This window comes from Heloderma suspectum, chromosome 1 (genome assembly GCF_057233095.1).
Source record: "Heloderma suspectum isolate Gila_16-S chromosome 1, 16-S_ref, whole genome shotgun sequence".
Lineage (NCBI taxonomy): Eukaryota > Metazoa > Chordata > Lepidosauria > Squamata > Helodermatidae > Heloderma > Heloderma suspectum.
This window is the reverse complement of record NC_139458.1, coordinates 49047227-49062739: the sequence shown is the minus strand read 5'-3', so window position 1 is coordinate 49062739 and position 15513 is coordinate 49047227. Positions and strand designations below refer to the sequence as shown.

General features: G+C 47.2%; 1 protein-coding gene across 1 annotated transcript in view; it reads right to left on the bottom strand.

Annotated features, from left to right (window-relative positions):
- TGFB3 (transforming growth factor beta 3) overlaps window positions 1-15513 on the bottom strand; it is a 40711-nt gene that overhangs the window by 9089 nt on the left and 16109 nt on the right. The window contains exon 3 of the mRNA XM_084841901.1: window positions 5764-5893. Within this exon, the coding sequence (XP_084698027.1) occupies window positions 5764-5893 (130 nt within the window). The remainder of the gene's footprint in view (window positions 1-5763; window positions 5894-15513) is intronic.

Sequence of the window (15513 nt, the reverse complement as noted above, 5' to 3'; positions counted from 1 at the left end):
CAGCGGTGGATTTCGGCAACTGTGAAATGATTCAGCGTTCCTGCCTGAAGCTGCCCTCCTGCCCAGCAGCAGCTGTTTTTGCTACATGGGGGCAGAGGCACATCTCTGGCATGCTACCCTGCTCAGGACTCTTCTAAAACCAATGAGATCTATTCCACACGTGTTGCACAAGTGCTTTGGGGACAGAGCAGGAGAAAACACAGGGTGATATTGGCAATAGATTTGGCCCAATTTGATTGCTGATCACTGGCGAATGTGAGGCAGGCAGAACATCAGTTAACAGGGTCACTCACGGTGACACTTGCTGCCTGAGAAGTTTCCCAGCCCAACCTACCTCACAGGGTTGTTGTTGTGAGGATAAAAGGGAGAGGAGGAGGATCATGTAAGCCGCCTTGGGTTCCTTGCAAGAGGAAAAAGGCGGGGTATAAATGCAATAAATAAATAAATAAATAATAAATTGGCTCCCAGGCTGTTCCTGGCCTTGCAGGACTTCCCAATCTCGCAAGGGTGCATGCAGGCAGTGCTGGCTTATGCGCAGCAAATTTGAAATGGGAGAGCAGCAGCAGTGGTGGTGGTCGGGCCTGGCATCATCAATCTCATCCTTGGGTAGCTGCTAGGGCCCACTGCCAACAGCTGCTGGGGCCCACTGCTGATGCTTGCCACAGCTCCAGGCCCTCGATTGGCTGTCTTGGTTTTTCTAAAATGGAATATCCCAGAGTTCTGGCATTCCTGGGCATTGTGGATTTAAAAAAAAAGGAAATGGGGCCACTGCCAGTGGGACCCCCCGTGCTTCTTAACCCACAATGCACCAGAGTTATGGAACTTCCAGGGCACTGCATTTTGGGAAAACTAAGATGGCAGCCACCGAATGCCCTACAGATGACTCCTGCCAAAGGCCCCCTCGACCTTGGCACCAGCCTGGTGGTGACAGAGAGGAGGGCAGGCTGCATTCTGGGCAGCCTGGTGGTGACAGAGAGGAGCGCAGGCTGCATTCTAAATCTTGCGGTGTAGCAGCAGCCGACCTGTTTGCTGACAGTCTCATGCTGGCCACCTTCATCTGCAGTTGGGGTGGCAAGGGCTGCTTCCTGCTGTCTGCCTTCTCCAACATCCACAGAGCTGCCTCAGTTTACCCTGCTTGCAATCAGAGTCGGGGTAGTTCAGCAGCCACCACTGAGCTCTGGCGACAGACCCATGACCTGGTGAGAGCGGCCCCAGATGCAGTGCGGGCCAGCCTCAGCCAGTGCAGCACTGGGCGGTAAGTGCCTTGTGATGTCTCCACCCTGCCTTTGTATAGCATGGGGGGAATCTCTCTCCCCCGCCCTTGATTTCTGGCCTCTCAATCCCTGTTTAACTAAGAACTGGCGCAAGTTAGCAAGCTCCTACTTAGGGGATAGAAATAATTAATGATCAATGAACTCTCTGAACAGAGTTCTTACTCAGACTGATTAAAAAGTCCAAATAATCAGAAATCATACAATATCTTAAATACATTTATCCAGCTCTGTCTTGTATAAACGTACACACACACACACACACACACACAAAATCATGCAGTAATTGTCAAGTGATGAGTTACATGTTTGAATGGTTTGGAAAGCCAGCATGCTGTAGTGGTGAAGAGTGTCAGACGAGGACTGGGGAGATCCAGGTTCAAATCTGCACTCAGCCAGGAAGCTCACTGGGGGCCAGTCATGATCTGAACCTAACCTCCCTCACAGGGTTATTGTATGAATAAAATGGAGTGGGAGCTGGGGGACAACTTATACTACTTTGAGAGCCTTGGAGAAAGGGCTATAAAGAGCCAGTGCAGCGTAGTGGTTAGAGTGTTGCACTGGAGCTCGGGAAACCCAGGTTCAAGTCCCCACTCAGCCATGACGCTCACTAGGTGAATTTGGGCCAGTCGCTGACTCTCAGCCTAACCTACCTCACAGGGTTGTTGAGAGGATATAATGGAGAGGAGGAGTAAGCCACCTTGGGTTCCTTGCAGGAAAAAAGGTGGCATATAATAAATAAATAAAAATAAACACTCTTAGAAAAAACACCACAGACATCACGTCAAGCACAATACAGGCGCGCACGCGCATGTCTATGTCTAGACACACACACACAATTTTAATATACCGTCACAAGTGTTCAGTAATCAAATGATGAGAAATGAGTGACACAGGGGATCTCTACACCTCAAGTTTATTGTGCGTTCATGGTTGCTCATTCACTGAATTGTGCGGGTCCATTACACGACGTCATTGTCCAGTCATTATTCTACTATTTCCTCCCACCTATCCTGTGCTTTCCTCAAACAGAAAAAAAATGGGTATCTTTTCCAGCCCATGGAATGGGAGCAGCATGACCTCCACGTGAAATTCTCCCATAGCGAAGAAACCGCTCTGTCTGCCTGCTGTGGGCCTTTGTTTTCGGTTGTTGGGGGTGCGGTCAGGATGAGGAAGGAAGGCGTGAGGGCAAGAATCCCCTGCCGATTACGTCTCCTGCCTCTGCATTTCTCAGTTGGAGGGAGAAGAGGGTAAAATACCTCCCTGCAATGAAGGGAGACATATCTGATCCCCCAACCCACCAAGCTCAGAAGCAACGTCCTCTGTTTTTTCAGAGCACCCTATTAAGTTCAAGGGGCTTACTCAAGGGTTGCAGACTTAAAGGGTGATCTTATGTCTACTCAGAAGTAAGTCCCACTGAATTCAATACAGCTTACTCCCAAGTAAGTGCCCAGGATTGGGGCCAAGAGAAAACAGTTAAGCTACAAAAACAAGAATCCCTTAGACGAAATGGAGTAGCACTCATAGTCAACAAAAGGGTGGGAAAAGCAGTACTGGGGTACAATCTTAAAAATGATAGAATGATCTCAGTACGAATCCAAGGCAAACCATTCAACATCACAGTAATTCAAGTCTATGCCCCAACCACTGAGGCCGAAGAAGCTGAGGTTGATCGGTTCTATGAAGACCTACAACACCTTCTGGAACTAACACCAAAAAAAGATGTCCTCTTCATCATAGGGGATTGGAATGCTAAAGTAGGAAGTCAAGAAATCACCGGGATAACAGGCAGGCATGGCCTTGGTGTACAAAATGAAGCAGGACAAAAGCTAATAGAGTTTTGCCAAGAGAACATGCTGATCATAGCAAACACTCTTTTCCAACAGCACAAGAGGCGACTCTACACATGGACGTCACCAGATGGTCAATATCGAAATCAGATTGATTATGTCCTTTGCAGCCAAAGATGGAGAAGCTCCATACAGTCAGTAAAAACAAGACCTGGAGCTGACTGTGGCTCAGATCATGAGCTGCTTCTTGCAAAATTTCGGCTTAAATTGAAGAACGTAGGGAAAACCACTCAACCATTCAGGGATGACCTAAATCATATCCCTTATGAATATACAGTGGAGGTGAGGAATAGATTTAAGGGATTAGACCTGATAGACAGAGTGCCTGAGGAACTATGGACGGAGGTCCGTAACATTGTTCAGGAGGCAGCAACTCAATCCATCCCAAAGAAAAAGAAATGCAAGAAAGCAAAGTGGCTGTCTGATGAGGCTTTACAAGTAGCTCACGAAAGAAAGAGAAAAGCAAGGGAGAAAGGGGAAGATATACCCAACTGAATGCAGAGTTCCAGAGAATAGCAAGGAGAGACAAGAAGGCCTTCTTAAATGAACAATGCAAAGAAATCGAGGAAGACAACAGAATGGGAAAGACTAGAGATCTCTTCAAGAAAATTGGAGATCTCAAGGGAACGTTTTGTGCAAAGACGGGCATGATAAAGGACAAAGAAGGCAGGGACCTAACAGAAGCAGATGAGATTAAGAAGAGGTGGCAAGAATACACAGAAGAACTATACAGGAAAGATCTGAATGTCCCTGATAGCCATGATAGTGCGGTCACTGAACCTGAGCCGGACATCCTAGAGAGTGAAGTCAAGTGGGCCTTAGGAAGCATTAGTAACAATAAAGCTAGCGGAGATGACAGCATTCCAGCTGAGCTATTTAAAATCCTAAAAGATGATGCTGTTAAAGTGCTGCACTCAATATGCCAACAAATTTGGAACACTCAACAGTGGCCACAAGACTGGAAAAGGTCAGTTTACATCCCAATTCCAAAGAAGGGCAACGCCAAAGAGTGTTCAAACTACCACACAATTGCGCTCATTTCACATGCCAGCAAGGTGATGCTCAAAATCCTACAAGCTAGGCTTCAGCAGTATGCAAACCGAGAACTATTGGAAGTACAAGCTGGGTTTCGAAGAGGCAGAGGAACTAGAGATCAAATCGCCAACTTTCGCTGGATCATGGAGAAAGCAAGAGAATTCCAGAAAAACGTCTATTTCTGCTTCATTGACTACACTAAAGCCTTTGATTGTGTGGATCACAACAAACTGTGGCAAATTCTTAAAGTGATGGGAGTACCAGACCACCTTACCTGTCTCCTGAGAAACCTGTACGAGGGTCAAGAAGCAACAGTAAGAACCAGACATGGAACAACCGATTGGTTCAAAATTGGGAAAGGAGTACGACAAGGCTGGATATTGTCACCCTGCTTATTTAACTTATATGCAGAGTACATCATGAGAAATGCCGGGTTGGATGAATCAGAGGTCGGAATTAAGATTGCTGGGAGAATTATCAACAACCTCCGATATGCAGACGATACCACCCTAATGGCAGAAAGCGAAGAGGATCTAAAGAGCCTCTTGTTGAGGGTGAAAGAGGAGAGTGAAAAAGCTGGTTTGAAACTCAACATTAAAAAAACTAAGATCATGGCATCTGGCCCCATCACTTCCTGGCATATAGAAGGGGAAGAAATGGAAGCAGTGACAGATTTTACTTTCTTGGGCTCCAAGATCACCGCAGACGGTGACTGTAGCCATGAAATTAAAAGACGCTTGCTCCTGGGGAGGAAAGCTATGGCCAACCTAGACAGCATAGTAAGAAGCAGAGACATCACCTTGCCGACAAAGGTCCGTCTAATCAAAGCTATGGTTTTCCCAGTAGTAATGTATGGCTGTGAGAGCTGGACTATAAGGAAGGCTGAGCGCCGAAGAATTGATGCTTTCGAACTGTGGTGCTGGAGAAGACTCTTACGAGTCCCCTGGACTGCAAGGAGGTCAAATCAGTCCATCCTAAAGGAAATCAACCCAGAGTGCTCATTGGAAGGACAGATAATGAAGCTGAAGCTCCAATATTTTGGCCACCTAATGCGAAGAGAAAACTCCCTGGAAAAGACCCTGATGCTGGGAAAGACTGAAGGCAAAAGGAGAAGGGGACGGCAGAGGATGAGATGGCTAGATAGCATCACGGATGCAATGAATATGAACTTGAGCACGCTCCGGGAGAGAGCGCAGGACAGGAAGGCCTGGCGTGCTATGGTCCATGGGGTCACGAAGAGTCGGACACGACTGAACGACTGAACAACAACAACAAAAACAAGACTCCCCCTCTCTTTGCACACATGCCAGGGAGGGAGGGAGGCGCTCCCTCAGTTCAAACCACGTGGCTGCCTGCCCTGTAAACAAGACTTTCCTTATCCCGCAAAAAACCCGAAAGCAGGAGGGGGGGAGGGAGCATGTGTAAAGGCAGTCAGTTGTGATCCTGCACTTAAAACAGAAGCAGAAAGCCCCATTTTAAATGCAGGCTTTTAGGCTGGTGTAGAGATGCCCATACAGGCCTATGTGAACCTGCCCTGGAGTTACCACCAGATCCAGTAACAGGGTGGGGTGGGGGGAGTCATTGAGCCTGCTTCCTGCTCCACCCACCTCTATGCAACAGCCATTCACGCACAGTTTCTGTGACATCAAAGGACAACCATTCTGGGGAGCCCCGAGTCATCACGTTCCGGCCACTGAGGTAGCGCTGCTTCGCAATGTGCTCGTCAGGCTTCAGGATCTGCATCAGGAGGAGAAATGCAAGACAGTTCAGTTCAGAAAGGGCAGTAACTGTGTTCTCTCAGACTAAGCCAATCCTTTCTATAAGAGCATTGGGACAGTTGCTTGTGTCACCAAATTTCCTGGGTACTAAAGGTGATTGTGTGCAAGTACCCATGAAAATCATGTGTACAATAAACAGGTGCAATTGTGCAAATTCAGCCCATATTTCCAGCAGGTAGAAGTGAATATGTACAAGGGTAAAACACAGAAGGATTGATAAAGCATGACACAACTGTGATGAAATACAACAAGAAATGCAGCTACAGGCTGAGGGCCGATCTGCACAATGGTTGGGCCTGCTGTAGCTGCTGGAAAACTGCTTGACAATTTCACATGTGCTGGTTCGTCCACTTGTGGCCAGATGGGCTTGTGCCACCATACACAGGATTCAGCATCCTGTGTGCCACCACAAATACTTGAAAAGCAGTATTGCAAGGGTACACCAGCAGCGCATAATCAGCTGGCCATGAATGGGAAGCCAGCCCAGGCAAGATTTTCAAGCAGCTACCACCACTGTCATGTGATCAGTGCTTGTGCGTGGTGGTCCTGGGTTTCTCCTTCGGTGAAACTATTTCGGAGCCGATGTGGTGTAATGGTCTCTCTCCTAAGAGACCTGAGTTCAAATCACTATTCAGCCATTAGGTTCACTGGGTGACCTTAGACCAGTCACCAGTGTTCAACCTAACCAACCTCACAGGGTTGTTGTGAGTTTTAAAAGATGGGGGGGAATGTCAACCATGTATGCCACCCTAAGCTCACTAGACAGTGGGTGGAATTAAAAACATTTTAAAAAACCCCAACCAAAGCCACAGCTCAATATTGGGCCCCATTTAGGAAAGGAGGTAGTACCCACCACCACCCCCATTTCAGATCACATTTGATTTTTCTTCAGGACCACCTACATGTCTCGCTGTTATAAAGTATAAAAACATAACCACAACAAATGCTCTAAACATTGGGCAATTCAATCTGGAATGTGCTGAAGAACAGGCCCTTGTTTCAAATCACAAGCTGCCCCAGCATGGGTTCTGAGGAGAGAAAGGCAGGGAAAGAGACACAAGAGTGACAGAGGCCTGTTTCACTGGGGCTACTGTCATGCCTTACATCTGGGCCTTTCCTTTTTTGGTTGCTCTTTGTTTCCTCTCCTCTTACTGTTATGCTAGAAAGTTTAAAAGAGAGGATTGCTAGACTATAGGGCTTGTTGTTGTTGTTTATTCGTTCAGTCGCTTCCAACTGTTCGTGACTTCATGGACCAGCCCACGCCACAGCTTCCTGTCGGCCGTCGCCACCCCCAGCTCCCCCAAGGTCGAGTCTGTCACCTCCAGAATATCATCCATCCATCTTGCCCTTGGTCAGCCCATCTTCCTTTTGCTTTCCACTTTCCCTAGCATCAGCATCTTCTCCAGGGTGTCCTGTCTTCTCATTATGTGGCTAAAGTACTTCAGTTTTGCCTTCAATATCATTCCCTCAAGTGAGCAGTCTGGCTTTATTTCCTGGAGTATGGACTGGTTTGATCTTCTTGCAGTCCAAGGCACGCTCAGAATTTTCTTCCAGCACCACAGTTCAAAAGCATCTATCTTCCTTCGCTCAGCCTTCCTTATGTTCCAGCTCTCGCAGCCATAGGTTTCTACGGGGAATACCATTGCTTTAACTATGTGGACCTTTGTTGTCAGCGTGATGTCTCTGCTCTTCACTATTTTATCAAGATTTGTCATTGCTGTCCTCCCAAGAAGTAAACGTCTTCTGATTTCCTGGCTGCAGTCAGCGTCTGCATTAATCTTTGCACCTAGAAAGACAAAGTCTGTCACCGCCTCCACGTTTTCTCCCTCTATTTGCCAGTTATCAATCAAGCTGGTTGCTATAATCTTGGTTTTTTTTAGGTTTAACTGCAACCCAGCTTTTTCACTTTCTTCTTTCACCTTCGTCATGAGGTTCCTCAGCTCCTCCTCGCTTTCAGCCATCAAAGTGGTATCATCTGCATATCTGAGATTGTTAATGTTTCTGCCAGCAATTTTAACTCCAGCCTTGGCTTAAACAAGCACAGCACATCGCATGATGTGTTCTGCATACAGGTTGAATAGGTAGGGTGAGAGTATACAACCCTGCTGTACTCCTTTCCCAATCTTAAACCAGTCCGTTGTTCCATGGTCTGTTCTTACCGTTGCTACTTGGTCGTTATACAGATTTCTCAGGAGGCAGACAAGATGACTTGGTATCCTCATCCCACCAAGAACTTGCCACAATTTGTGATGATCCACACAGTCAAAGGCTTTAGAATAGTCAATAAAACAGAAATATATGTTTTTCTGAAAGTCCCTGGCTTTCTCCATTATCCAGTGGATATTGGCAATTTGGATTCTAGTTCCTCTGCCTTTTCTAAACCCAGCTTGTACATCTGGCAATTCTCGTTCCATGAATTGCTGGAGCCTACCTTGCAAGATCTTGAGCATTACCTTACTGGCATGTGAAATAAGTGCCACTGTTCGATAGTTTGAACATTCTTTGGTCTTCCCTTTTTTGGTATGGGGATATAAGTTGATCTTTTCCAATCTGTTGGCCATTCTTGTGTTTTCCAAATTTGCTGGCATATGGCATGCATCACCTTGACAGCATCATCTTGCAAGATTTTAAACAGTTCAGCTGGGATACCGTCATCAGACTATAGCGCTACATATTTCTATTCTCAGGGAATGCTCATACTAAGAAAAATGGCACTAATCCATAGGCTAAAGTTTTGTGTTGGTCTGAAGCTAAACCTATTGGATTTCTAAAATTATTGCCAGGGATTCTGCCTTCCAAAAAGCCCCCCAATTCTTTATATTAGAAGTCCTTATCCTTAATTGCTAATTGGGAATACGGGCAGATTCTGTTTGATAAAGGTACTCTGTACATGTTCAACACACTATTTATTATTTCTTTACATATACCAGGTTCTGAAGCTATGGCCTGGTGTTCAGGAGTCATTTCTATGCCTGATGTGATGCTTGCATTTAGTATTTTCTCATCTCACCCCTCTTACATAGCTATTTATAACCCTTTTGATAACTCAGTACAACTGGAGGGATAAAAAAAAAAGCTTGATCTAGATTATAAACACTGGAGAGTTAGTGTGGTGTAAATGGTTGACAGTGCAGTCCTATATATGTCTACTCAGAAGTCAGTCCCATTGAGTTCAATGGGGCTTACTCCCATGTAAGTTGGCATGGAGCTGCAGCCTAAGAGTGTGAATTATGAGGTGGAAAGCCTTGGTTCAAATCTTGGTTCAGTTAGGAACTTACCTGGTGACTTTAGACAAGCTGCTTTCTCTTAGCCTCAGGGTTATAACCACAGAAAGGCTGGGTCCCTACAAGGATATTTTAGACCCCTTCCCTGAATGTTCAGCTTTCATTTAAAAAAGTATTCCTTTTACTTGTGTAGCTAATAAGGACAATAAGTGTGGAGGCATTACACTAACCAGGTACTGAATAACAAGCAAATCTGGTTCCACCTTCTAGTTTTCTGTTCAATGAGAGCAGAAACATCAGGATAACTGACAAGTACTGGGCACATCCCCTTCATGGATCACTGCCTCCCAGCAGTGATCCATGAAGATCCTTGTTTCCCGCCTCCCAGCTGAGCAGAGCAGAGCAGAGCAAGCTGCTCCAGCTGGTCCAGGGACTACAGAAGCAGGCAAGCTCCCAGAGAGCGAGCGAACAGAGCGAGCGAACAGGGGGAGCAAACAGGAGTTGGCCAGGGGAGTTGCAGTGGTTGAAGAGACAAAGGAGACAAAGGAGACAGAGGCTAAGAGGTAAGTGGGTTGCAGGAAGCCCAGGGCGCTGCCCTTTATCCTTCTGACTGGCTGTGAGCTCACCAGGAGCTTCTGAGAGCTCCAACTGAATTGGAGGGGTGTGGCCTGAGTACTCCCAGCAGCTGACTGGGCGGGAAGCTTCAGTCTGTTTCCCGCCTCCCAGCTGAGCAGAGCAGAGCAGAGCAGAGCAAGCTGCTCCAGCTGGTCCAGGGACTACAGAAGCAGGCAAGCTCCCAGAGAGCGAGCGAACAGAGCGAGCGAACAGGGGGAGCAAACAGGAGTTGGCCAGGGGAGTTGCAGTGGTTGAAGAGACAAAGGAGACAAAGGAGACAGAGGCTAAGAGGTAAGTGGGTTGCAGGAAGCCCAGGGCGCTGCCCTTTATCCTTCTGACTGGCTGTGAGCTCACCAGGAGCTTCTGAGAGCTCCAACTGAATTGGAGGGGTGTGGCCTGAGTACTCCCAGCAGCTGACTGGGCGGGAAGCTTCAGTCTGTTTCCCGCCTCCCAGCTGAGCAGAGCAGAGCAGAGCAAGCTGCTCCAGCTGGTCCAGGGACTACAGAAGCAGGCAAGCTCCCAGAGAGCGAGCGAACAGGGGGAGCAAACAGGAGTTGGCCAGGGGAGTTGCAGTGGTTGAAGAGACAAAGGAGACAAAGGAGACAGAGGCTAAGAGGTAAGTGGGTTGCAGGAAGCCCAGGGCGCTGCCCTTTATCCTTCTGACTGGCTGTGAGCTCACCAGGAGCTTCTGAGAGCTCCAACTGAATTGGAGGGGTGTGGCCTGAGTACTCCCAGCAGCTGACTGGGCGGGAAGCTTCAGTCTGTTTCCCGCCTCCCAGCTGAGCAGAGCAGAGCAGAGCAAGCTGCTCCAGCTGGTCCAGGGACTACAGAAGCAGGCAAGCTCCCAGAGAGCGAGCGAACAGAGCGAGCGAACAGGGGGAGCAAACAGGAGTTGGCCAGGGGAGTTTGGCAGGGAAGGTCAAGGGGGAGGCCCCTAACATTTTTTTTTATTTTTTTTTACTAACTTTTTTTCATTTATTTGTCTTGTAACACACACTTCCACACCAGTGGGACTCTGCTTTTAACCTCTACTGAGTAGAGGAGCAGGCACAGGCTAGTCTAGAACAATCACAAAGCTAGACACAAAAAGGGAAAAGAGGCTATGGAAGGACAAGACTCTCCAGTGGTGGTGACCTGCAAGGTGTGTGCAATGTTTGTTTTCTTGCCTGAGAACAACATGGCCTACACCTGCAACAAGTGCAAGTTGATCACGCTGCTGGAGGAAAAAGTAAGTGGACTGGAGCGGCGACTGTCAACCCTCCGGGGAATAAGAGAACACGAAGAGTTCTTGGACAGAATGGGGGAACTACAGCAGCAAAGGGCAGACCAGAAGCTTGAAGAGCAACAGCAAGATGAGGCAGTGGGAAATGCTGAGGTGAAGAAAAATGGAGTAGAGGATACTCCTTGGAAAACGGTGACAGTTAGGAGAAGAAGAACTAGACGCCACTCTGCACCAGTGGAAGCGGTGGAGCTGTGGAACCGATTCCAGGTACTTGCAGATGAGACTGGAGGACAGCCTGCAGAGGAAGAATCACAGGGGAACCTGCATGAGAGTGAGCAAGAGGCTGAAGGTCAGTCAAACAGAGGCGATGAAACCCAGGCCTACAAGAAGAAGAAGAGAAGAGTGGTAGTAGTGGGAGACTCCTTGCTGCGTGGGATCGAGACCCAAGTATGTCGCGAAGACCCGTGGACTCGCCAGGTATGTTGTCTCCCGGGAGGACAGATTAGAGACGTGACTGAAAGGTTGCCTGCACTCATAAAGCCCACTGACAGGTATCCCTTTCTTCTCATCCATGTGGGAACAAATGATACCGCCAAGCGGAGCTACGAAGAGATCACGTCAGACTTTGAAGCTTTGGGAAGGAAACTCAAGAACTTTGGGGCCCAGATAGTTTTCTCATCCATCCTTCCAGTAGTTAGAAGAGGGATAGAAAGGGAACGAAAAATACTCCGGGTGAATGACTGGCTACGAAGGTGGTGCCGACGAGAGAGATTTGGATTCTGGGACCACGGGCTATACTTCCTGGAAGATGGGCTGTTGGCTAGGGATGGGTTGCACCTCACAAAGGCTGGGAAGAATGTGTTTGGCCACAGCATGAAGAACTTCATCAGGAGGGCTTTAAACTGAATCCTACGGGGAAGGGAGATGTAATGTTGGGGGTAACAATGGACGTAGGCGCATGCACTGCAATGGAGAGAACAGCGCTGATAGTGCCCAATAATAGTCTTCAGACACATGTAGGAAGAAAGCCAGACTATGAAGCACATGGTCTTCGATGTCTATATACTAATGCCCAGAGTATGGGAAACAAACAGAACGAACTTGAACTCTTAATACAGGAGGGAAATTATGACTTGATAGGTATAACTGAGACTTGGTGGGATGACTCTCATGACTGGAATACAGCAGTTGAAGGATATAACTTGTTCAAAAAGAACAGGAGGAACAGAAAGGGAGGCGGGGTTGCACTGTATGTGAAAAATACATATCTCTGCACAGAAATACAGGAGGAGGAGCTTGGTAGCCCCATCGAGAGCATCTGGGTTGAAATAAATGGAGCAAAGAATAAAAGGAACCTGGTGGTCGGAGTCTACTACCGGCCACCCAATCAAGGAGAAGCCAAGGATGAAACTTTTGAAAAGCAAATAGCCAATGTTTTAAGGAAGCATGATGTAGTAGTAATGGGGGACTTCAATTTCCCCGATATTTGTTGGGAGACAAATTCTGCAAAACATGGCCCCTCCAGGAAATTCCTGACTTGTGTGGCGGATAACTTCCTCCTACAGAAAGTAGAGGAAGGAACTAGAGGATCGGCTATCCTTGACTTGATCCTAACCAACAGAGATGACTTAGTGGATAAAGTAGCAGTTACAGGAACTCTGGGGGAAAGCGACCATGTTGTACTTGAGTTCTTGGTTCTAAGGGAAGCAAAAGCCGAGTGTACTCAAACGCGTACCCTGGATTTTAGGAAAGCTGATTTTAACAAACTCAGAACAATGATCAGTAAGGTCCCATGGCAAGCAATGCTAGCGAGAAAAGGAGTCCAAGATGGGTGGGAACTTTTAAAAAAGGAAATTCTCAAGGCACAATCACAAACAATTCCAACAAGAAGAAAAGGTGGAAGACAACAGAAGAAGCCAATGTGGCTTCACAAAAAGCTTAGGGATGACCTGAAAACAAAAAAGGACACATATAGGAAGTGGAAAGAAGGCCAAGTAACAAAGGAAGAGTACAGGCAGGTAGCACAGAATTGCAGGGATGGCGTCAGGAAGGCTAAAGCGGAGAACGAGGTGAGGTTAGCGAGGGATGCTAAAAACAACAAAAAGGCTTTCTTCAGCTACGTGCATAGTAAAAGGCAGAGGAAAGAAATGGTTGTTCAGCTATTAAATAAGGATGGCAAAATGATAACAGATGACAAAGAAAAGGCAGAGGTGCTCAATTCCTACTTTGGCTCAGTCTTCTCCCAAAAGAGGGTCTATGACCCCCCTGGCAAAGGCGAAGTACAGGCTGAAGGGGCAGGATTGCAGCTTGAGATCGACAGGCATATGGTCAAGGAACACCTCATTACTTTGAATGAGTTCAAATCTCCAGGGCCAGATGAACTGCATCCTAGAGTCATAAAGGAACTGGCAGAAGAGCTCTCAGAACCGCTGTCTATTCTCTTTGAGAAATCATGGAGGACCGGGGAAGTGCCAGATGACTGGAGGAGGGCTAACGTTGTCCCTATCTTCAAAAAGGGTAAAAAGGAGGAACCTGGGAACTACAGACCAGTCAGTCTGACATCAATCCCTGGGAAAATTCTGGAGCAGATCATAAAGCAATCCATCTGGAAGCACCTTGACAACAATGCAGTGATTACTCGAAGCCAACATGGATTTGTCAAAAACAAGTCCTGCCAGACAAATCTGATCTCATTTTTTGATCAAGTCACCTCCCTTGTAGACCGTGGGAATGCTGTAGACATCATATACCTCGACTTCAGCAAAGCTTTCGACAAAGTGCCCCATGATATCCTGATGAGCAAACTAGCTCGAAGTGGGCTAGATGAAACAACGATCCAGTGGATCCACAGTTGGCTACAGAATCGGACTCAAAGAGTGCTTATCAATGGGACCTTCTCAAGCTGGGGAGAGGTAACGAGTGGGGTACCGCAGGGCTCAGTCCTGGGCCCAGTGCTCTTCAACATTTTTATTAATGACTTGGAAGAGGAGGTGCAGGGAATGCTGATCAAATTTGCAGATGACACAAAATTGGGAGGGATAGCTAATACTTTGGAAGACAGAAACAAAATTCAAAGTGATCTGGATAGACTGGAGTGCTGGGCAGAAAACAACAGAATGGCATTTAATAGGGACAAATGCCAAGTTCTGCACCTAGGAAAAAGAAACCAAATGCACAGTTACAAGATGGGGGATACGTGGCTCAACCACACTACGAGCGAGAAGGATCTTGGAATTGTCGTCGATCACAAGCTGAATATGAGCCAACAATGTGATGTGGCTGCAAAAAAGGCAAATGCTATTTTGGGCTGCATTCATAGAAGCATCGCTTCCAAATCCCGGGAAGTACTAGTTCCCCTCTACTCAGCACTGGTTAGGCCTCATCTGGAGTACTGTGTCCAGTTCTGGGCACCACACTTGAAGAAGGATGCAGACAAGCTGGAGAGGGTTCAAAGGAGGGCAACAAAGATGATCAGGGGACTGGAAACAAAGCCCTATGAAGAGAGACTGAAAGAACTGGGCATGTTTAGCCTTGAGAAGAGAAGACTGAGGGGAGATATGATAGCGCTCTTCAAGTACTTGAAAGGTTGTCACAGAGAAGAAGACCAGGATCTCTTCTTGATCATCCCAGAGTGCAGGACACGGAATAATGGGCTCAAGTTACAGGAAGCCAGATTCCGACTGAACATCAGGAAAAACTTCCTGAGTGTCAGAGCAATACGGCAATGGAACCAATTACCTGGGGAGGTGGTGGGCTCTCCCACACTGGAGGCCTTCAAGACGAGGCTGGACAGCCATTTGTCAGGGATGCTCTGACTTGGATTCCTGCATTGAGCAGGGGGTTGGACTCGATGGCCTTGTAGGCCCCTTCCAACCCTACTATTCTATGATTCTATGCCTTGTTGTGGCAAAGGGAGTTGCGTAACTCAGTGAAGCCATAAGCTATGCCGTGCAGGGCCAGACAAGACGGACAGGTCATGACAGAGAGTTCTGACAAAATGTGGTCCACTGGAGAAGGAAATGGCAACCCATGCCAGTATTCTTGCCAAGAAAACCCCATGGAACGTATCACAAGGCTAAAAGATATGACGCTGGAAGATGAGCCCCTCAGGTCGGAAGGTGTCCAATATACTACTGGGGAAGAGCAGAGGGTATTTCCAAGTAGCGCCAGAAAGAGTGAAGTGGCTGGGCCAAAGCCGAAAGGACACTCAGCTGTGGATGTGTCTGGTGGTGAAAAGAAAATCCGATGCTGTAAAGAACAATATTGTTTAGGAACCTGGAATGTAAGGTCAATGAATCAAGGTAAGCTGGAGGTGGTCAAACATGAGATGGCAAGATTGAACATCGACATCTTGGGAATCAGTGAACTCAAATGGACAAGCATGGGCGAATTTAATTCAGGTGACCATCATATCTACTACTGCGGGCAAGAATCCCTTAGAAGAAATGGAGTAGCACTCATAGTCAACAAAAGGGTGGGAAAAGCAGTACTGGGGTACAATCTCAAAAACGATAGAAT